Source organism: Xenopus laevis, chromosome 4S (genome assembly GCF_017654675.1).
Source record: "Xenopus laevis strain J_2021 chromosome 4S, Xenopus_laevis_v10.1, whole genome shotgun sequence".
Classification (NCBI taxonomy): domain Eukaryota; kingdom Metazoa; phylum Chordata; class Amphibia; order Anura; family Pipidae; genus Xenopus; species Xenopus laevis.
In genome coordinates, this window is record NC_054378.1 from 5460796 (window position 1) to 5485270 (window position 24475).

At 37.4% G+C, this 24475-nt stretch overlaps 1 protein-coding gene across 2 annotated transcripts in view; it reads right to left on the reverse strand.

Moving 5' to 3' along the window:
- Window positions 1-22664, reverse strand: part of LOC108715188 (leucine zipper protein 2-like) — a 204469-nt gene extending 181805 nt beyond the window's left edge. The window contains exon 1 of one of the 2 annotated variants that reach the window (XM_018260097.2): window positions 22335-22664. In XM_018260097.2, coding sequence (XP_018115586.1) covers window positions 22335-22399 — 65 coding nt within the window. In that variant the 5' untranslated portion in view covers window positions 22400-22664. The remainder of the gene's footprint in view (window positions 1-22334) is intronic. The other variant, XM_041560860.1, reaches the window with a different exon arrangement.
- Between the last annotated feature and the right edge of the window lie 1811 nt (window positions 22665-24475).

Consider the following 24475-nt stretch of genomic DNA (forward strand, 5'->3'; position numbering starts at 1 on the left):
AATTTATTATGGCATTATATTCAGTAATCTTTACTAGTATTATTATTAGTATCGCGTAGCATAATTGGTTGCTGTATCAGCTCTATTCATTATAACTTTCTATACATTTATATAACAATGGCCTTTTCATTTAACTTCCTTTAGGAAGCTTTCATTTTAATGTAGTTACTTTATGATTTGCGGCTGCGCTTTTATGGCCCACCTTTAATATCATAATAAAATTCTCTCAATGAAAGTGCACTTCACATATATAAAAATGTATTCATAATTCAAAGAAAATTGTTCTGAAACCTTTCAAAATAACAGATTTTTTTTTATTCTATTATATAACAATGTAGTACCGAAAGTTGTAATAAAAACAGAAACGTTGTCTTGGAATTAATACCACATACATTTTTGCTGATGGCCACTGCCTTTAAAGGGATACTGTCATGGGAAAAAAAAAATTCAAAATGAATCAGTTAATAGTGCTGCTCCAGCAGAATTCTGCACTGAAATCCATTTCTCAAAAGAGCAAACAGATTTTTTTTATATTCAATTTTGAAATCTGACATGGGGCTAGACATATTGTCAATTTCCCAGCTGCCCCAAGTCATGTGACTTGTGCTCTGACAGTCACTCTTTACTGCTGTACTGCAAGTTAGAGTGATATCACCCCCCCTCCCTTTTCCCCCCAGCAGCCAAACAAAAGAACAATGGGAAGGTAACCAGATAGCAGCTCCCTAACACAAGATAACAGCTGCCTGGTAGATCTAAGAACAGCACTCAATAGTAAAAACCCAGGTCTCACTAAGACACATTCAGTTACATTGAGAAGGAAAAACAGCAGCCTGCCAGAAAGCATTTCTCTCCTAAAGTGCAGGCACAAGTCACATGACCAGGGGCAGCTGGGAAATTGACAATTTGTCTAGCCCCATGTCAGATTTCAAAATTGAATATAAAAAAATCTGTTTGCTCTTTTGAGAAATTCTGCTGGAGCAGCACTATTAACTGATTCATTTTGAAATTTTTTTTTTTTCCCATGACAGTATCCCTTTAAGGGGTTTGTTGCCCATAAATAAATAAGTCATTAAGTGAATTGTGTATTTAAGTAATGTAATACATTTTGCTTGGTTTGCATCATATCTACTAACTCATCTTTTTTTTGTTTTTTTTTGGCACTGGTGACTGGTAAATGCTACCTGTTTATTGGTGTCTAGGATTAATTAGTATTGGTGCAAAATGTGGAACTTTCTTACTATACTCCTCTTATTTGCAAGATAACGATGTTTTCTCAACAGAGAAAAATCTCCATTACAAATATGGAGAACATTTACCCCTTTATACAAGACACATGGCACATGCAGGAATCCTTTCCTATATCTGGGGTTTGAGGTAGACCGTAGACAAGAGTGATGTTTGACTGCTCATGATAGTCAATGCATTCCAATAAATTGACACAGGTATCAACTTTAATAAATGCAACAACTCATTAAAACTTTTCTGACAGTCAGGAAAGTGTTGCTAATTAACTAAAATATTGAACTGCTGTAGAGCATTCAGCATTCCCAAGTTTGGCATTTCATAAATGAGTCCTAGATATTTGCTTTGATGTCTGACCCACAACCCTTATATTATATTTTATATGATGCTTTTAGATTTCTCATACACTAACTAGCTGGTTTTCTTTTTTTTAATGTGTGTTCTTTCATTTTCTGCTTTGCTTTGTTTTTTTTATACCTTCTGATCCTCTATCTTTTCCTTTGCTTATGTTGTATTCTTTTCTATTGAAGTTTTCCCTTTTTAAGGTGCTTTGATCTTGAGTCACTTTCCCTTCTGGTCCCCATCCCCTTTCTTTCTTCTTCTTCTGTATGCATCCTACTATCCAGCCTCTTTAACTTCCTTATATTCTAATGTTTTTGTTTTTCTCATGAGTTCTCATAGGCCCAAGGGTAGTGATTGTAGTTCCTGCATAAGGAGGTGGGGTACATGCTCAGTCTTATTGGACTCCTCTCAAGGAGGGTTGGATGATGCTGGAAAGTCAGAGAAGTAAGAAGATTTGGCTTGAGTTAACAGAAACCTTAGTGAAGTCAGGGATATGATACTCCATGAATGAAATAGTGACAGAATAGCACCTGTTATAGGAGTGTTAGATAGGGCTAGCTAGTATGAGCAGCTTTTTGCTCAAACTGAAGAGTGTTTGAGTTGGGTAGCCTCAACTGAAGGGCTTTCTGTAGTTCCCGCAGGGGAAAGTCACCATTTGGCAAGTAAATAAGACTCGTAAATCTTCCTATAATTCCTTGGAACACCCTGAGTAGTGATGGGCGAATTTGCGCAGTTTTGCGTCGGCTAATTTTTTCTGGCGAATCTCGCAAATTCGTCGCGAATTCACGCCTGGTGAATAAATTCGCCTATCACTAACCCTGAGGAATTTGGTGTACTAGGTTCAGACACCTGTGGTGTGTGTAATACTCATTGGGATCTTGGTGTGTGAGTGTCCATCCTGGAGACCTTCCTCCATTATATCTGGGAGGGCCTACCTGAGGTGAGAATTCAAATGTAGCCATGCTCTACCCTTGAAGGGAACTAGAATAGGTACTCACAAGTATCAATAGCACTACAAACCTTTGGCTTTCACTTCCATATGGGTTTAAGAGGAGAAATGTGAAAAACTTAAATGGCAAATAGGGATGCTCCGAATCCAGGTTTCGGTTCGGGGATCGGCCAGGATTCTTCCTTTTTCAGCAGGATTCGGCCAAATCCTTGTGCCTGGCCGAACCAAAACCTAGTTTGCGTATGTAAATTAGGGGACGGGGTAGGGAGATCACACGACTTTTCGTCACAACAGAAGAATTTTTCCCACTTTTTCCTTTCCCGTCCCTAATTTGCATATGCAAATTAGGATTCAGATTCGGTTCAGTATTTGGCCAAATCTTTCACCAAGAATTCAGGGATTTGGCCGAATCCCAAATAGTGGATTTGGTGCATCCCTAATTAAAATGTTGGCATTTTAACATATTAATTAGATAAGCAGCATCAGTTTGGCATGGGGTAGATACACAAGCCTTTAACCAAACTGCTTTTTTACGCAAAGCACTTTTTTGGCACTAAAAAAAATATTTCAATTGTTACATATTTCACACTAGCTATCTTTCCTTATATGCAACGCTACATGTCTCCTGTTTTGATATGATGAGAGATTAGTAACGTGTGAACAATTCCCAGTATAAAATGCATGTGCAGTGGAGCAGGATAATTTGCCAATCAGTCATGGTGAATTGGCCTGCACTATCCCATACCACCCCCAAAGCTAATTTACCAGCCCTGAAAAATCTGTTCCGTCACTCTATCTGGTTATGCGGCATGTTGAGATGATCCCTTGATTTTTTCCCTGGATGGAATGTGTACTGTTTATTAGGACAAGATCTTGGATGCAGAAATAATCTGCAACTACATAAACATGACTTTGCTCAACAACTCACTTTGATAAACACGATAGAATTCAAACCTAGAGACATCAATCTATTCCAGCCTTTTTATTTCATATAATACTACCTAGTGATTGGCAGACGCACAACAGAAATTCAGCATTTGAAGGAGCCGATGGCATTTTCATTGGACCAACCTCGTTGTTTGTCCTTGATTAAATACAGTTTTCTGAACCCGTAGAGTATTTTGCTGAACCAGAAGCTCAGCATTTTATTTATGACAAACTGTTTTCTTGTCTTCCTACACGCACCATGAACTAAGACCCAGTTGTTTTTCTCAGGATTAATACAGCAATTGCTGGCGTGTGCTATATTACACATAAAGGAGCCTTCTCATGCAAAATAATATGTTAATAGGGTAATAGTGATGCCTAATGATGGGATTTGTATGCAAAGGGAGAGAGCATTATTTATTGTGATTTGTATTTGTTGTTGCCAGTCTAATGTTATTCCTTAACAATGTATAATATATAGTGGTAGGCAGAAGCCAACAAGCTTTAAACAGTGGAAAGGAGTTTTATAAACTGTCATATCTTGAAGGTTAGGAATGTAATGCTTGGCCAACTTGTTTTAATAATTGGCCAGATAGATCTGGATTTATTAAAGGGTTTGACAAAGGCAGCCACACCCCTTTCCCCCTAAAACGAGTGGTGTCCCAGATGAATCAATAGTCTCCTACATGTGTAGAATGTACTTTTCTGTAATATAGGAGACAAAAAAAGGCAAAAAAATGTCGAAGGTGCCATGTTTCTCATACTTTGCACCCTGTCTTGCCATTAGCACTGACAAGTGAAGGTCCTTCTTTTCAATAATGGAAGGATGGGCTGTTGGAGGCATGTAAGGCTACAGTCTACTCTGACCCATCCACTAACTTGTACATTATTCAGAGCTGTAAAGTGCAACTGCCAGTGGGTACACTGTGCTAAGGATCCCTGTACTTACTCCCTTTGGCAGTTGGTAAAGACTGGGCAACTTTGCACCTCCCAGCAATATAAGTATTAACTGAATAAAGCCTAAGAGGTACACTAGTACTAATTGTTTTAGCCCTAAAGGATTTGATTTGTGCCTCCTTGTGCCCAAAATCAGTTTTAGTATATCACTCTTCTAACATGGATAATTTAAGATTTTATTCCTATCATTTCTTAAGGTACATGAAGAATAATAATAAAAGGTATAATTATGCCACAATATACAGATAAAGCCATTGGGATTTTACATTTTGTTGCACTGTGTTATGTTTAGTCCTAAGTCTTGCCTCTAGATCAGGAATCCCCAACCCGTGAGCCACATTCAAATGTAAAAAGAGTTGGGGAGCAACACAAGCATGGAAAAGTCCCTTTGGGTGCCAAATATGGGCTATGATTAGCTATTTGGTAGCCCACTATATGGGCTAGCAGCCTACAAGAGTCTCTACTTGGCACTATACTTAGTCTTTATGCAATTCAATCTTGCTTTCAAGCTTAGAATTAAAAAAAACTCATGTTGCTCACGAGCTACTGGTTGGGGAATCACTGCTCTAGATGGTGCTTAGTACATTGCTTTTAATGAACTAACCTCAAGGGTATAAATTCTGGGGAATTCGCTACCACTTAAGCTGAACTGAAGAAGACACTTAGATGAGTGGCCAAACGTTTTCAAGAAAAACTATAAATGTCCAGTTACCTTTGACTTAATTCTACTAGATACTGTATATCATGACCTGGAAAAATGAGAATCTTCATAGATATACCTTTTAAACCTTTACTACATTCAAAATACAGTTTTCACCAGGAGTTTTTTTGATGTAAGTTGATACCAGTAGGAAAAGTCACCAGGTTGTCTCTGTTGAAGGTGCAGCACATACAGTATTTTGACATGAGTTCAATGAAGAGGGCTTTTGCTGAATAAACTATTAAACTTTAACTGTAAACTGTTAACAAATATGTTTGGTTTTTGTTGAATTAAACAGTTCACTTTACAACTTGCTGTCCAGCTTCATTATTCTGTAAGGTCATTATTTTAGGACGAGAACGTATTAAAACATATTACCAGTCCACAGATAAGCCCTATATGTATTGAGCTTCTCCCAATCTCAGTGGCTGAAATTTGGGGGAGAGAGGGGTTTGTTTATACAGAGCTCATTATCTCCATTGGAACCAATTATCCTGTCTATAGAGGCAGAGAAGGTTATGAAATTCAAGGAAAACTCAAAACAATTCAATTAATTTATATTTATAATAAAAAACAAATTTTAAGCACATGTTGAGCAAAGGTGTATATACAGTAGGTGTTCTCTGTACTGCTTATTGAAAGAATTTGCAGGCTTTGGTCACTAGGTATATTAGGCAACACATTCTGTATGGGAATGAATATCCGTATCACAAGCATGAGCCCACCTACTAATAAAGTCCAACTCCTTGCACTTCATTTAGCTTAAAATCAATTGATTCACAATCCATGTTTGATTGCTTGGAAAAATACTGGATCAAATGGTTGATGATGACATGGAAATTAATAAATTACAGGTATCCTTTGACCTACATGGCAAATAACCAGGTCAAAATTGAAGTGGGGAGGGGTGCAGCACAATAACCTCTTGTTGGACTCAATGCCTTTTGCTTGGAATGATCCTTTAATGGACTAAACATGGATCCACCAATATTTCATTATGAGTGACCGACTTCAGAAGACATTGTAACAACAAACTCACCCATGTCCCTCAAAGACAAGTCAATATTTGAAAGAAGAATAAATGCAATCCCTGTAATTAAATACCATTTAAAAAAAAATGGTATGGAGAAGGTTGTACTGAAAAATCAAATATTGACACTGAAAGTCCCAGCTCTATATGATAATCTGTTGTCAGGCTTCATATTGTTTAATGCAAGTGTAAAGGTGAGTGATTATCTTCCATACGAGATCTGGTTTCTAGAAAAACCCTCTTATACAGATTCACATTACAAGCAATGTGTTTTCTTCTCTATATTAATATAATTGTCGGTTATAGGTTTTTAAGCGGATGATTCATATTCAGCTTAGTGTTCAGTTCTACAGCCAAGATCACATTAGTTCATTGTACAATTACTGGAAAGTCTGCAACACAATGAATCAATGTTTTTTTCTCAAAAGATTTGTTTGTTAGCCTGTGAACACTCAAAACAAACATTTGCTCTATTAACAACATTATTCTCTAGATTTTTTTTTGTCTCTAACTATTGATGTGAATTTTTTGTAACAATTATTTTGCGCTGAAATGGGCGCCATTTATTTTGGACCCAAAGAGAATATCATAGACTCCCAGTATGATTCCTGGAGAACAACCCAAGTACTGGTACTTAATGAAGCTCTTTTGCAACAACGTCTACACAGATCCAATTCCAATAAGGATACAATAAATAAGAATAACAGCACAACATATAGGCAATCCTAGAGCCACCAAGGATCAAGGCTGTAAGTAAATCTGAAATCCAATAGGAAGGTACAGATCCATGCAGGTTGCAGAGACACATAATCCAAGGCCCAAGAAATGGTCAGGGCAGCAGGCAATTATGTGTTGTTAAAGGAGAACAAAACCCTAAAAATGAATGTGGCTAAAAATGGCATATTTTATATAGTGAACTTATTGCACGAGGCTAAAGTTTGAGCTTGTCAATAGCAGCAATGATCCAGGACTTCAAACTTGTCACAGGGGGTCACCATCTTGGAAAGTATCTGTGACACTCACATGCTCAGTGGGCTCTGATTGGCTGTTGAGAAGCTAAGCTTAGGGCTCGTCACTAATTATCCAGCAGAAAATGAGCTTCCCTGGCTGTAATATAAGCTGATGCTACAGGTTTGCTGATTATTCAATTCTGATGCTAATTGCACTGGTTTCTGTGCTGCCATGTAGTAATTATGTGTATTAATTACTAATCAGCCTTATATTGTGACATTTCTATTCTATGTGTACTGTATATTGTGAGTGGGTCCCTAAGCTCAGTAAGTGACAGCAGCACAGAGCATGTGCAGTGAATCAGCAGAAAAGAAGATGGGGAGCTACTGGGGCATCTTTGGAGACACAGATCTTTACTGCTAAAGGGCTCTGGTTGCCTTGGGCTGGTACAGAAGCACAAAACATAATGTACAACATTTCTAGCTACTTCTTTAGTTAAGCTTTAGTTTTCCTTTAAAGATCCAGTTATACTGTAGGTAAACCAGGATGGAAACTGATGACAGAAGTTCTGTGGAAATAGTTTTACTTAAAAGGGACTTTAAGAAGCAACACCAGATGACAGAAGAGATGTTATCCACTACCTAGAGCACAGAGATACCACCATGCAACAGATATGAGGGTAAATGGGTAATTTATGGGCCTTGTTTATAACCATGAAATGATTTATCACAAAACTGTTGATGCAATGAAAATTGCCATAAGGTGAGTCTGGCTATTGCTGTTTTCTAGTCTCAGAGGTCCTCTGCACTCAACCCATTATCAATATATTTAGGACATTTAGACGTGTGCCATAAGCTACAAAAAACCTTACCCTTTAAACGTTTAGTTTAAAGGGTAAGGCATTTTTAGTAGCTTATGGCACGTCTAAATGTCCTAAATATACAGTATTGATATTGAGCTTTAAGTGCCCGACAAGTGGAGCAAAAATTAAGCATCTGAACTACTTATTATCATTAATGCCTTTACAGGCAGCTTCCAGCAACAGCCCTCAAGAACAGGGCAGCAAAGACCTGAGTTAAGGCAGATAGACTTTGGCCAGTTCCTGACTTGAACCTGATTTCTACTTAATCCTTCTTTTTAACATGCCTTGGGCTTTACCTTCTTTGTCAATCCTGACCAGCAGCATTTGCATTGCCTGTTACTAGTGATGGGTGAATTTGTCCCGTTTTGCTGAAAAATCACGAATTTTCAGCAAAAATCACGAATTTCCAGCGAAATTCTCAAAACAGCGAAAAAATTTGTGAAATGTGAATTTTGATCTCCGTGTTAATTTCCAATGCCATCCAAAAATTCTCCAGCAGTGAAACGCGGAAATTCACCGCAAATTTGCACCTGCCAAATTTATTCGCCCATCACTACCTGTTACCTATGTGCCTGTCTTGTTTATCTTGTCTCTTTAGTCTTTGCTCAATGAAGAGTGAAGCCTCTGTTGTCAGTATCAGTCTTGCATGTCCCATCTGTTCCCTTTTGTCTGTTACACAAAAACATTATGTTTAGTATCATCTTAAGGCTCCATAATAATTACACTCCAACTCATACTATGTCCTAATCAGTGTTTTCTCACAGGAACCCCATTAATGTAGCGATATAAATTCATTGTAACCTACAGACCACCGGAGCAAGAAGGATACTGCAGTAGGAACAGATATTCACTGTTATAGACTTATTTTATACAACATAAGCATTTCCATAAATAAACAGAAAAAAAGTCATAGAAATAGCTCCTATTATATATCAAGTAAAGACAGCCAAGATGAGCTACAAGGGGTGTTGTTGCCCCTGCATTTGCTTTATCAATGTAGGGGAAACATCCATGCAGGAGACTAATGATAAATTAAATGATTTCACTCACCCTGGTTTTATTGATTCCATTAATCAGAAAAACTCTCTCCCTGTCCACTGTACAATGCACTGCGGAACAATATTTCCTTTGCAAAGTTCAGCATCTTGCTGAGTCAGGTGTGAAAAGCCAGCCAGGTTAGAAGCCTTAGCTTTTCAAGTGTATGCATACTTTTTATTTTTAGCATAATCTGCAATTTAGTTGCCAAGGGATATATTAATAAGACAACTTTTACATTTTATCTGCATATTTATAGACTGGCTTTGAAATGAGAAACCTGTAGCCTTGGACTTATTTTGGGGGCTTTCCAATTTTCTTTCCTGGCCGATCATGATTTTGTTGGCTACTTTATTATAAATTATGCTAATGCATTCTTTTGTTGCAAGTATCCTGTGTCTATTGATGCAGCCTGCTGTGGAAACCAGGCTTGGACTGGCATCATGTAGACTTGGCAAATGCCAAAAGGGCTGCTGGAAGGTGCCATAGGGAGCTTGATGGGCCTCTGTGCACTTGAAATTTCAGGGACTATTAGGATTCTTGGTGTGGACCTTATGGGAACCCTAGAATCACTACCAGGTTTGGGTGATGGATGAATTTGTCGCACTTCACTTCACTAAAAAATAAGCATTGAAGTCAATGGGTGTCAAAATAATTTTGACGCCCGTCAATTTCCACGCCCGTGACAGTTGTTATAAGCGCACCTATTTTGGCCAAATGCATTAAAGTCAATGGGCATCCAAATAAATTTGACGATGACAATGTTTATGCATGCGAATATTCTGACGTGCGCCTAGTTCGCAAATTCGCTATCAGCGAAACTCAGAAATTCGCGCCTGGTGAATTTATTCTCCCATCACTAGTGATGGTATCTCCAGGGTTCCCCAGCATTAATGGATTCTCTTGAGTGCAATTTATCAGAGAAGAAAAAACTTATGTACTGTATGTTCTCAAGTATGTTTAATAAATAACATCAATAAGCACAGCACTTGTGTCCACTTAAGCAAAACTACTTGTTTTGGTTGTCATTAACAAATGAAAACTCCCGTTTTATCTAAATAATGAACATTTTTGAGTGATTTCAAAACAGTACCTTGTACTTGGTTCAAACTAAGATATAATTAATCCTTATTAAACCAGTCTATAAGGTTTTTTTTTTACATGATTTTCAAGTAGACTTAAGGTATGAAGATCCAAATTTTTATTTAATATACTGTTTTAGCCAAAAATGCAATTATTTACTTTGGTATAAAATTAAATATGTATGTGCCCACCGGCATTCACTAGTTTGCACAAAAGAGTAATTCACAAATTAGGGGGCAGGTAGAACCCTACTTGCAGGCAGCTCTGTGTTCATGGGGCAGATGAAGGTCTTTTTGATTCTTTGGAGCAATAAGTCCTATTCTATAATGTGCAGGGCAGGGGGCAAATGTACAAAAAAATAGCAGTGTGCACAGATTTTGTAATTCTGTACCCTCTCTCTGTTCTGTCTGTTCTGAGACAGAACATACTGTTCTCTGTGACATCTTTTTTACACATTTTTACATTATATTAAAAATGTGCATTCCAATTTTCCAATGGCATATAATGAAATTCCCATTTCTGTAGTTGTGTCAATGGAAAAAATAACGCTAAGCCTTTTGATGGAGGTTCTGGGTACAGAAACTTGAGATTTCTGAATATAATAAATGTTCCTTTTTTCATCAACTGCAGTTCCCGAATGAGAAATATTATTCACATTGGAATTTAAAAAACACAATTACGAAATATAAAAAAAAAAAAATCTATTAATGGCACAGTGTATAAACATTTTGCTAATTGTGTTTTCCAATATGCAATTGCGGAATATGATCATATAACGGATTTGGAATTTTATATTATGTTTAACATTGTCGTGAGATTTCTTATCGGTTTCCAAACCCCTGAGCAAATGTTGGAACTGTTATATTTGTGGGTCTGTATAAAGGATCTCTATAGGACATTACCCTTGGGCTTATTATAATCATAAGTCAATGTGATTAAAATAAGGAATTGTGTCGAAGATCAAGGTTATTTTTATGAGCAGCAATACATAAGTAAGGAAAATTACTTACAATAAAATCTTTGCAATATAACCCAGTGATTATTCTTAATACCATAAATAACCTGTAAAAATATCAACTTATTGATGGCGCTTAGTGATGCCATAAGAGATAATCAGCACTTGGTGGTGTTATTTGAGTCTTGTGACTCATTCAAGATCATTTACTAATGTCAGGGCAAAAATGTATATGCTGTAACCCATAGCAACCCATCAGAGATTTGTGTATATTATGTACTGCGCTGTAGACTGGACAAAGTTAGGTCTTATTCATTATATACCATTCAGTCTAATGGAACATACACGATTTTTTTCCCCCTAATGACTGAACAGATGTGGTTCTACAGTAGACAGACATATTTAATTCTTCTTTCTTTGATAAAGAAGATCATTATTTTATTCTGCTTCATCTCTGTTGGGAATTCGTCTAGTGTTCATTTCATTTGAGCTTGTAAGAGCTTTTATGGTTTGTACTCTGGCATGATTGATCCTTGGTTTTATCCATTAGTAGGAATAAGATAGACAACTTTCCAGAGAATTATGGAAAGCAGGAGGACTTCAAGACCCAGGAGCCATTACTTCATGATAGGGATGCACCAAATACAGGATTCGGTTTGGGATTCAGGTATAGTGTTGGTCGAATTTGCGCCATTTCGCCGAAAAATTTGCAAAACGGCGCCGGCGTCCGTTTCTTCGAGAAAAATTTTTTTTGACGCCGGCGAATTTTTGCCTTGAATTTTCGCGGGGGTTTCGCAAATTTATTCGCTGGCGGCGAATCGTGCAAATTCACCGCGAATTCGCGCCTGGCAAATAAATTCGCCCATCACTATTCAGGTAGGATTTGCCCTTTTTATCTGGCTTCGGCTCAATCCAAGTGCCTGGCCAAACCAGATCCAAATCCTTAAAATCATGTGGCTTTTTTTCAAGCAAGTTTCTCTTTAACCCCTCTTAAGCCGAATTTGCATATGCAAATTAGGGGTTTGATTTGGTATTCAGTATTCAGGCAAATCTTTTACAAAGTATTCAGGCTTCGCCCAAATGGGGGATTTGGTGCCAATTACAACAGAACAAGGTCAGGGTTGGGTTGCACTGTGAGCCTAAAGGGAGGCTGGAAATTGTTCTTACAAATCAAAGATATTTATTCACCTTCTCTGTTTAAGCCCAACCGAATGAGCTTGTTAAAAAGGGGGGGGGTGGTGGTTATATTTTGCTTTTAAAAATAACTGCATAAAAAAATGTTGTGTGCCAACCTTAATAAAAATGGTGCATGCAAACCTCTCCAATTATGTATTTGCACAAAAATGCTACCTTCCAAATTTTTGCAGGATTATGAAACTGGAGCAGCTTACATTCAACAATTCAGATGCCTGATAAAAAACAAAGATATTGTGTGGCATCGGGGTGGTTTTACATCAAAAAATGCCTGCTTCATCTCTGTTGGAAATTTGCCTAGTGTTAATTTCATTTGTGCTTGAAAGGGCTTTTATGGTTTGTACTCTAGCATAATTGATCCTTGGTTGTATCCTTTAGTAGGAATAAGATGGGACATATTTCCAGAGAATCTGTGCACTACCTGCTTTGGGGTATCAGGAGGTGGTTTCACATCAAAAAATGCCCCATCTGACACTGATCATATAAATGACAAAGTGCGGCATTAATTCAAGACACAAATATAAGCATTAGAAATACAAATTTTAGCATCATTTTTAATTTACTGCATGAATCCCTGGCGCTATATTAATAAAGGGCAATGATTATGATAATGTATGCCCCTATCTGTGGGAATATTTTTGCGGCAGAACCTATACGTAGCATGTGATTAGCGATGGGCGGAAAAAATTGTCATTGTTGAATTTGGAGAGACTCGTTTCGCTGTGCAGCAAAAAAACAAACAAACCGGTGTGTGCATCAAAAAAACTACACACTCATCAAAAATGACTCGCAACAAAATTGAAGTGCATGGCAAACCAGTTTTTTCGCCGTTCCGCAAATTTCTCCATAAATTCGCAAATAATTTGGTGAAGCAAAACGCAGCAGATTCGCCCATTACTACATTTGACATACAGAGCCTTTTATCTTCACTCCGACAAGGACAGTGTAGTTGTATTTACATACACTGATAAAAGTATACAGCATTACACAATCACTAAGACACTACTTATGATCAGCCTGCATTGAAAAAAAGAGTCTGTGAATCTCTACCCTGATAAGGAACACGCTGTGCTTATAATGATAAGGGCATCACACTGATAATTAACATGCAAGAACTACTGTGCTTGATAATCCCCTGGAAAGAGAACTCTGGACTCTCTTTGGTACTGAATGAAATCAAAATCCACATGCATTATCATTTTAATTATCAGTCTTAGACCAGCATTGCAAAGAAGTACTTAGCTATGTAGCACTTGAACATAAATCATGTATTTTTGTTTAGCAACTTTAGGGAGTAGGTATAACTGAATGGAAGAACAGTTCTCAGGTTAACATCGGTAATGGATCTTACCAATTTCACAAAGAGCCTCTGTAATAAAACAGAAAATTGATGCAGTAACTCAAATGAATCATTATTTTATAAAGTACCTCCAGTGATGAGCGAATCTGCCCTGTTTTCATGGAAAATTTAGCAAAACTTTGCAAACTATATTGAAGTAAATGGGCATTTTTCACGGTTATTTATCTTTTTCACAGCATCCGTTTTGTCTCAGAAAACCCCCCAAAGCTGTTTCAATTCTGAATGCGAAAAACTCCATCTAAAACCTGTCAAATTCATGTAAACCATTTGAAGATGTTTTAACCCCAACAAAATGGGGTTTGACACTTTGCTTTGTGCAAAAACTTGATTTTTTGCGGTTTTTCGGGTGCCAAACTCGAAAAATTCAGTTTTTTCAGGTGACAATCTGAAAAAGTTGCGTTTTTTCCAGATCCGAAAAAGTATTGAAGTAAATGGGCATTTTTCACGGTTATTTATCTTTTTCACAGCATCCGTTTTGTCTCAGAAAACCCCCCAAAGCTGTTTCAATTCTGAATCCGATAATACTCCATCTAAAACCTGTTGAATTCATGTAAACCATTTGAAGATGTTTTAACCCCAACAAAATGGGGTTTGACACTTTGTTTTGTGCAAAAACTTGATTTTTTTGTGGGTTTTCAGGTGCCAAACTAGAAAGATCAAGTTTTTTCCAGATCCGATTTTTTCAAGTTTTTTTCTATTGATAATTAAGGGCAAATTGTAGATTCTGGTTTTCTTGGACCCCCTCAATGTCATTCATTCTTCTACACCTCACTACAGCTCATCTCTTGTGCCTCCATACAATTGCTCTGATTTTCTCGCAGCCATCGCCTGGTCACACCACCCACTTCCACCATTATTCCTATTTAAAGCCCTTCACTCTTGCTGCTTCTGACATTTAGAATGCCACCCTTGAAGTCCTTCAAAGAAAATATTAGCTTAGAGGCCCATTTGTCAACAGTCTCATTTTAGAGGTTTTAGAAACCACAAATAACCTCATAAAACCACAAATACTGTACCATGTAATTTATTAAAAGAACTGATTTCAAAAATCACAAAAGAACATCACCACTGCGCAATCAAAAAAATCAGAAAAACTTGAAATTTCTTGATAGAATAAGCTTTCATTTGAAAAAGACTGTTCAGATCCCCAAAGACCTCTAAAACAATCAACAAAAGACAGAAAAGAAGGGCAGCTTCTGTTAACTTCTACAAGACCCCAACAGCTTTTACTTGGTGTACTTTTGTATTCGTGGATTTTACACTTGACAAATGACCAAAAATATTAAGGAACGATGAGAAAAATGCACTAAAAAGCCTCAATCGGACAAACTTTTCCAGAATGTTCTTAAATCGGCCACTTAGTATCTTCAAAAATAAACTCAAACTTTTTAGATCACTCTGTATCTTGACTACACCTGCAGCACATTACATAGACCGCCAGCTTCTCCTTATGATAGTCAACAGCCCTTGTTAAATCGTATTAATGAACATATACTTTTTTTTACCATTAAAACATTAAGTTTCTTCTTCTATCCAGCTGTGTGAAACTTATCACCGTACGAACACAATATCTGTTAATGGCTGTAATTCAATTGCAAAGAAGCAAAGTGTGCTGTACAGAGGTCATTCAGGGAAAAAGTTCCAATCAATAGAATTCTGCTCCGGTCTCTGTCACTGAATAGACCTTCAGAAAGACTGTTGCTTTGCCAGCAAGCACAAACTATAAGTCAAGAAATAGAGAGCATTATAAATGTGAAAGAGAGTTTGACACAGTTAGACTGTTCCATTTGTGTTCTGTTTAAGGGGAAGAAGGTTGCATTGAAAGCCTTGCAGACAAAGTAAAGAGAAGCTTAATATGGAGTAAAGTCATTAAAATGCATTAAGCTGTTGTGTTGGTTCTATATTTCTTTTAAGGCATTGTGCTATTGATCTCTTGAGCAATTATCAATGCTGTAGTACAATTTTAGATACAGTAAGTAGTTTGCTTAGAGGGCATTGTCTTTCTAACCATCTGACCTGAGTTGTCTGCTCACTATGATCTATTAAAAACAACAAACATAACGGCCTGGTGGTAAAACAGATTAACGTTTAATCCCATATCTTTAAATACTATGCTGCATTTGTGCTTTTAGCTGTGTTTGTGTTTAGTTTGTGTTTCATTTTTGCCCTTTAAAAAAAAAAAAAAAAAGTTGATGCAAAGGTAATTTAAAAGGAAATAAGGAAAATAGTTAAAGTTTAAGGGCAGAGACACACACACAAAGATTTGGTGAGATTTAGTCACCCGGCGACAAATTGCCTCTTCTTCGGATGACTAATCTCCCCGAAAAGCCTTCCCGCCACCTAGAAATGAAATCGCTGGCGGGATGGTACTCGTTTTCTGAAGTCGCCCAAAGAATAAATTCGCAGGCGTCAAAGTTTTTTTGTATGCCGGCAACAATCCAGATGCCGGCGACAATTAAACGCACGCTCATTGACTTTAATGTGCGTCAAATTCAATTTTGACCCATGCAAATTGACACATTCTACTGTATGAAGGAACTTCTAAATTTCTGAATGTTTATAAAAAAAGGCAAAATAAACCACATATGTTGAGTGAGGGCAATCCTAGCTTGAGTCTTTTTAGAAATTTACCAAAATCACAAGATTTCATTAAGAAAATGAAGTAGGAAGAAGGAAAAGACAAGATAATACAAGGCAGAATCTAAGAGTAGGGATGTCGCGGACTGTTCGCCGGCGAACTTGTTCGCGCGAACATCGGCTGTTCGCGTCCGCCGCAAGTTCGCGAACGTCGCGCGACGTTCGCCAATAGGCGTTCGCGTCAAAATCGTTCGACCATTCGACCATTCGATCGCTAAAATCGAAGGATTTTCGTTCGAATCGAACGATCGAAGCCATTGGATTGAATGAAATCATTCGATCGAATGGCTTCGATCGTTCGATTCGAACGAAAATCGTTCGATCGAACGATTAAAATCCTTCGATCGTTCGAATCGAACGATTTTCGGATGTTCGAAGTTCGCGAACTGTTCGCGAACTGTCCGCATTTTTTGCCGGTGTTCGCGAACGGCGTTCGCGAACACATTATCGGCGGTTCGCTACATCCCTATCTAAGAGGGTAATTTACTAAAATTGGATTTCATCTCATTATTTACATAAAAAAATAACCAAACTCCCATACCCAATTTTACCTTATTTTCTCAATAAAATCAACTTGAAAAATTCGAGTTTTTGCTTAAAAAAATGTTTTTTTTACAGGGTTTATGGTCAAAATACTCAAATTTTTAGTGATATCATTCAAACCTTCGAATTTTTTGACAAAACTCCATTATATCTTCAAATATGAAATAGGATCTCTGCCATTGCCTCCTACAAGACCTGGACAGGTTGGAGATAGAGTTTTTTCAGAGTTGGACTTTTAGCAGCTTTGGGGTATAATAAATCTCAAAACAATTGTGTTTTATTCCTCTACAAAAATGTTGAGCTTTTTTTCATTTGGTCTTAAATAAACCCCTTAGTGTGCTCTCCTGTAGACATACTTTTAGAATAATTTATTAGCTTAATACAAAGAAAGGAGACTTAATTGACATTCAATCATTTGGATATTTGCTTTAGAAAAATTAGAAAATTCCAGGAAATGGAAGATTGTTTCTTTTCACCGGAAAATATTAGGGCTGTATTATTTCAGATAGGAAGCCTTTAGAGTATTCATTGACAGCACATCATTTTAAAAGTAAAATCAGTCTACTTTAGTGATCATGCAATCCAATTTTCTGATATCCAGGAAAGACAGGTAAATAAATATCAATTGACACATGAAATTAACAGTGGGATTTTCTGAACCCTCTGAGTTCTCACCATAAAATCATATCAGCCTACTGTATATTTCATATGCCAGTCCTTAACTTTGTTTCACAATTATCTCAAGAGGCCACAACAACACATGAGGCTCAACAGAAGAATATCACATCCATTGCAGAATTAATTTCTGTTATTTCTTTGAATCCTGTGATACATGCAGGGGCGATTCTTGCTATAATGCCGCCTGAGGCGGCCTTCTTTCGCCGCCCCCGCCCCTCCCCACGGCACTAACCGTTATAGCGCCGGAGAGGGCAGGGGCGGTCCGCGACGCTTAGTGCAGAGAGCGCTATAGCGCTCTCTGCACTAGAAGAGCCGAATTTCCGGTTTGAAAACCGGAAATTCGGCTCTTAGTTACCAGGAGTGGCATTTTTGCCGCCCCTGGCAACCAGGGGGGCGCTGCCGCCTGAGGCGAGTGTCTCAACTCGCCTCATTGGTGGAGCGCCCCTGGATACATGTTCTCAATACACTGAAACACCAGCAAGGATGAATGTACAGTATCAGATTTTTTTCCTACTGCATGACAAATCCAGACAGCTGAGACTTTGGAACATAAATGTATGTTCTTTTTAAGGTGGGAAATTTATCTTGTGAAAAATGTGACTTCTCAAGTTCACTGTCACACAAATAAATCAAGAAGAGCAACCAGACTTAATATATATATATATATATACACAATATCTTAGACAGTACAAGGTGTTAAAGAATACGAAGAAAGAGTAAGTGGTGTAAGAAAGAGAATGAGACATGCAGAATACACAGGTTAAGGAGAGCTGAAGAGAAATAAGATAAACTCATACTGCTCAAGGGCACTTCAAAAATCGTTCTTGTAGAAAGCACTATTGCACCCCTAGTAAATTCCCAAGTAAGACAAGGTATGTAAATACTCATGAATGTTAAATTATTTAACTTATATATTTTATTCTTGCTCATAAAAATCAATTTAGGACTGATAATAGATGATCTATTACATACAGACTCATGAGTATTTTAGATTTTGTCTCTTTCAGATGATCTAAGGGGCCAAATTTCAATTTTGTTTCCATGAATCTCGAAAAATGTGTGGTTATCTTGTATTTATTAAAAGCTCTAAAAATTCAAGATTAAAAAAAAATTATCGTTAGTAATTTTCTTAAAAATGTTAGAGGTATTCGTATTTTTTTCTGATCCTTCAGTGCTTTTTTTTCATGACATTAGTAATTTTAGAGAAAGTGAGTTTTTGTTGTGGTTTCAAAAACCTCAAATACCACTAAAATGAGAATTTTTTCCATTTCTCATGAAATATCAGTATTGTCAAAAGGAAGGACATTTCCTTGTACTCTTCAGTTTCTTGACTAATGACAAGGAACCTGCTTAAACCGTTTCAAAGTTCTCATGACATCATTGATACCTCATCTAATGATTCATTGACCAAAGTATTTGAAGATATACCACTGTGACCTAAAAAAGCCTTAATGGATTAGGGTAGGGTTGTGTAGCCTTTATGGTGTATAAAATGATCTACTACATTCTATGGAAAAGAAGTAAAGGTTTATATGCATATCAAATTAAAGGAATCCAACAGAACTAGGGCATAACAATTGACAGGAGATGTTGGCCCATGCATTTCCCAACCTGCTAAGGACCCCACATATGCACCATATCCAATCATCAGTTGGTTATTCTGAACCTTGAACTTTTGTGCCATCACACCAGAATGTAGCAAAAGACACACATGGGAAATTTTACTCGTTGATCAGAATTTACTATAACAGACCAACACAATGTATGATTGACTGTCCATCTTAAACGAGGCAAATGTTATGGTATTTCCAAATTCATTATAGCAAGAATGTTAGTGTAGTCTCATCTAAGATAAAGGCGATTTTCGATTTTTCTAGTTCTTCACAAAGTTCCCTTTTAGCTGAATTAAATTCTTACCACCACTTCTAACTTTAACATAGACAGCAGATATATGAATGAAAGTTGCAAAAAAACAAGATTTAAGCTTTTGCAATCCAGTCTTAAGCCTTTGACAGAAAACTTTCGGTGAATGGCTGATTGATGCATATTGCCCATAATAACTCTGAACCAAGGTTTGAACCAAGAACCTAAAGATGAATAAGTATTGCTCACACATTTTTAAGTACAGGCATGGGATCAGTTATCTGGAAACCTGTTATCGATAAAGCTCGGAATTACGGAATAGCCGTCTCCCAGTTTATCCAAATAATCAAAATTTTAAAAAATTATTCTTTTTCTCTTTATTAATAAAACAGTAGCTTGCACTTGAGCCACACAAAGATATAATGAATTCTTATTGGAAGCTAAACCAGCCTATTGGCTTTATTTAATGTTTATATGATTTTCTAGTAGACTTACGGTATGAAGATCCAAATTATAGAAAGATCCATTATCAGGACAACCCCAGGTCCTGAGCATTCTGGATAACAGGTCCCTACCTGTATATTATATGTGATGCACATGTGTAACGGTATCAGTAGCGCATTGGCGCCTCCTGGTTTCTGCTGTAATATGTATAATCATTTGAAACGAATTTTAGGCACATTTGAGCTTTATTAAAGTTGTATAATATACTTTTATTGTTATGGGATGGTTAACATATGGGACAACAGAAGCAAAACACATCATGTTCCTCAAAGGGATACTGCAATATAGGGAACAGAGGGTGGCATGGCATTTGGTGGATAATTGATTCTGTTCTCCAACCATTTTGCAATGCCTACTTGGTTTATCAGATATATTGGTAATCTCAACAGTGTTCCATGCATCCTTGTACCTTGGATAATTTCTAGAAACTCACTGATCAATAGGCAAAGGAATGCCAATATACACAGAGTCCCATCATTCTGGAGATCCTGAAGAACATTACACAGTTAGCCAAAATTCTTCAAACTCACTTCTTGAACTCAGTCCAAGAAATTCAAGTCCAGACAGCAGCTCTGATCTATAGGAGCAATAATGCAGGAATAACTAAAAGCTCCCCTTTCCAACTAGAGTCACACTCCAACCCCCAGCATTCCTAAGCAAGCCTTGCAGAAAATATCGGCATGCCACAGAATGAATCTTCCTGCAGTAACTGTTCCTAGAACCTAAGCTTATCAGTTCCTGGCCTATTTATTGCTAATATGTTGTCAGCAGAAAAAGAATGAATGCAAGTTACTCTTAATGGTGTATGCAAGGCATGTGCAGTATATGCATTTTACTGCATAAATAACATCTAAATATTTTACAATTTGTTACCATTAGAGCATGTGTACAATGTTGGGGTTCAAAGACATCCCCCCAAAGAGGCCTCTAACAACATAATTTTATCAGAACTGTTGGTATCCGAAAGGTCTTTTCTGGAGATGAAGAGCCTTCTACTGGAACCTCCATTTTCAAAAGTATAAAAAAAGTTGTAGACTGATCTTCACTTGAGACTGAACAGCTTGCAGGCTGCTTGGGAAGGCTGGGTATTGTAGTAAAATTTAAGAACCAATGCATCAGATCCCTGTTAAGGTGGCCATAGACGTAACAATTACGATCTTTCTTGGAAAAGATGTTTCCAAGAAAGATTGTTTGTTTCAATACACACGTGTAGAGCTGACTTATCAGATATACAGGTAGAAACAATAGAATTCTATCTGTATCTGACAATTCAGCACTAACAATGGCCGATGTTTGGGTGTCTTCAAATCCACCAATCAAAATTTTCCATACAGCCCAATTGGCGAGCAGACAGATATCCAAGTCTTCTGCCGATATTGGTTAGCTCTTTTCCCACCATACATGCACTGAATATCTTCCAAAAATTTGTTTCATACAATATTATCTGTACATCTATGGCCACCTTAAGACATCCATGCAAAAAACCCAACTCTATGACATCTACTTCAGTCAAAGTCATGCTCTTCTAGCTGTGCAAGTTTTCACCAAACACATAGAACCCACCATATGTGGATCATTTCTCTTCATGAACAATGAGAAAAAATATCAATATTAACATAAACAAAAAGTCAAATTGGAAGAGTAAAAAGTCAAGTGTCAAGTGGTTCTTTTTAAAACCCTGTTAATAATTTCCATTTCCAAATATGACAATTCTGATTGAACCCCATCCTTTTCATGTACTAATCAATAGACAGCTCCAACTCTGTTTTCATCTGATTTCCTCTGTACTCACATAATTCCTTAATTTAACTTAAAAGTCAGCAATTAATATTTAATATTTAATTAAATACATAACACATATAATATAAGGGGGCAAACTTTCAAAGCAGCATATATATATATATATACATACACACACAGACAACAAAGAATCAAGTTTCTTGTTTAATGAAATAAAAATGGTATTTCTAATGTTATGGTAATTAGACGCCACATTTAATTTAACTAGGCTACCGTGTTCCAATAATATACAGTAATCAATACTATATACAGTAATGGGTTTGCTTTATTAGACTTGCTGCTGCCAAAGAGAGACACTTCAACGTCACCTACTGTGATCGGCATTATTGAAAAGCTGGCAGCCAGGGGTTAAATCCATGCTCTTGATCTGGATTTGTTAAGAATGCTTTTTTTCTGAGATACCAAAGCAAAATATTCCATTTTACAGTGTATTCCTTTTCATTTGACTCTAATGAAAGAATAGCCTTTTTTTAATGGATGCGCCCAACTTTGCCTCTCTGATGGCTTCTTTCCCCCTCACTGCATTAAAGCACTGAAAATAAATGAGAATAGTAACGGATCTTCCTGGACTAAGACAAAGAAGAGACCTCTTTAAACTCACACACACACACAGCTGGGTATATATAAATGCTACACAGCTATGGAATAGAGTCCAAACTAAGGCAATCAGCCCAGCATATGTTCAAACATGAGATCCCTGCAACACAGCATCCTCTGCTCACCTGGTGCTGCTGAAAGCCAGCGCTGGGAAAAGGCACAGCAAGTACCCGGCACTGATGAATTTCATATTGCAGCGTCCCTGGATTGTGCTTGTGTATTTCCCTTGGTATTGCAAAAGCCCTTCCTCGAGGCAGGCTGCTCCTGTGCAGAGATGCAGATGTAGGGAATGCAGACAGACGGACGGACTGCCTAATGAAAGCAACTCTGAGCTGGGTCTGAGCTCCAAGAGTGATGTCACAGGCAATGGACCTGCTGCTGCTGCTGCTATAAGCCTCCTGCCTGATAGTCTGTGATTATTCAACACAGTAACTCTATTGATGTCCTCAGGGGGCTGTTATTACTAGCAGTTTAAGTAGCGGCCAGGGAGAAAGGGGAGTGTTTGGATGACACTTAACTCTTTGCTTGAAAAAAGATCTCATATTTTTCAAGTAATATGCTTATGAAGATGAATTGGAGAACAAACAGGAGCAGTGCTGGGTGTGTGAGTTAAGGAGGCTTGTGTGTGTGTGTGTGTGTGTCTCCATGTATCCAAACATATATACGTACAGTTTATAAACATACACATGTGCTCAGGGAGTGATAAAGTTAAATATTATCATGCCAAAAAGACAATGACAGAATGACTTGACTCAAATAATTAAAGGATAATAATAATTGCATAAAACAGCTCAGGTGTAAAACCCTGCTTCATGTAAAACCATTTTCATAATAATATACTTTTCTAGTAGTATGTGCCATTGGGTAATACTAAATAGAAAATTGCCATTTTAAAAAATAAGGGCCACACCCTGGGATTGTACGATTCACGGTGCACACAAACATACCATACTTGTTAGGTCACATGAGCCAATTAACAGACAAAGTTCTATATTTTGCTTCCACACTTCTTCCTGTTACAGTTAGAGCTGTATTATTTCTGGTCAGGTGATCTCTTCCTGTTACAGTAAGAGCTGCAGTATTTCTGGTCAGGTGATCTCTTCCTGTTACAGTTAGAGCTGCAGTATTTCTGGTCAGGTGATCTCTTCCTTTTACAGTTAGAGCTGCAGTATTTCTGGTCAGGTGATCTCTTCCTGTTACAGTTAGAGCTGCAGTATTTCTGGTCAGGTGATCTCTTCCTGTTACAGTTAGAGTTGCAGTATTTCTGGTCAGGTGATCTCTTCCTGTTACAGTTAGAGCTGCAGTATTTCTGGTCAGGTGATCTCTGAGGCAGCACACAGACCATCACAAAATGGTGGCTCAAGGCAAGAGATGTAAAAGGGCAATATTTACTTAAATATATTTTCCAGTTTGGTAAGGTTCTTTAATATGTCACCTAATATAATATATCGGTTGCTGAAGTATTCATTTTGGGGGTAAAGTTTTCCTTTAACATGCCTTCATTAATCAAATGCTGTAGACTAGTTATGGCCGAAAAATTTGTGATGCGGTCAATTCTGATTCTCGTGTCAATTTTGACGCCGGCGTTGAATTCAATGGGCGTCTGAATAATGTTGACGTGTGCCGGTTTTGACGTGAGTGACTTTTCCGATGCGCAGTTTCACAAAAAAGTTCTCGAAACGCCCGCAAAAATTCGCTGGTGAAAAAAAACGCCCATCACTAGTTATAGCTATTAGGTTATAATTCTTTACTGATCTTGTTAAATTTCAGCCAATACTTCTGTCTTCCAAGGGAGTTATGGGAAATGTAACCCAACAACCAGAGAAAAATGCGAGTAATGCAATTACTAATCTATATTTTTTTTCAAAGGATGGTAATGACAAAGTGTTGTCAAGTGCACATCCCTTGAATTCAGTTTAATTGGTTCAAAAATGTTTTTAATACATTTAAAAAGAATCTATATATTTATCATTATATATCTTGTAGACATTTACAGGAGAGGGAAGGTCGGATCATTGGAAGGGGCTAAATTGTTAGGTACCACCACCACCACCAGTGATGCACCACCATTCTGCTCCATTTTTCATGTGTCCGCTGTGCAATATGGGGCAATTTTGTAAAAAATACAGAACTTCTTTGTTCATTTCTAGACTGCACCCAGCTTCAGAAAGGACTGGGGATGTCTGGGACATGGACTACAATGGTGGTACAATGTTTACCAGTAAAGTACCCTGGGTGTGCTCTGGGGTCCTTAAAAAGTTGGCAC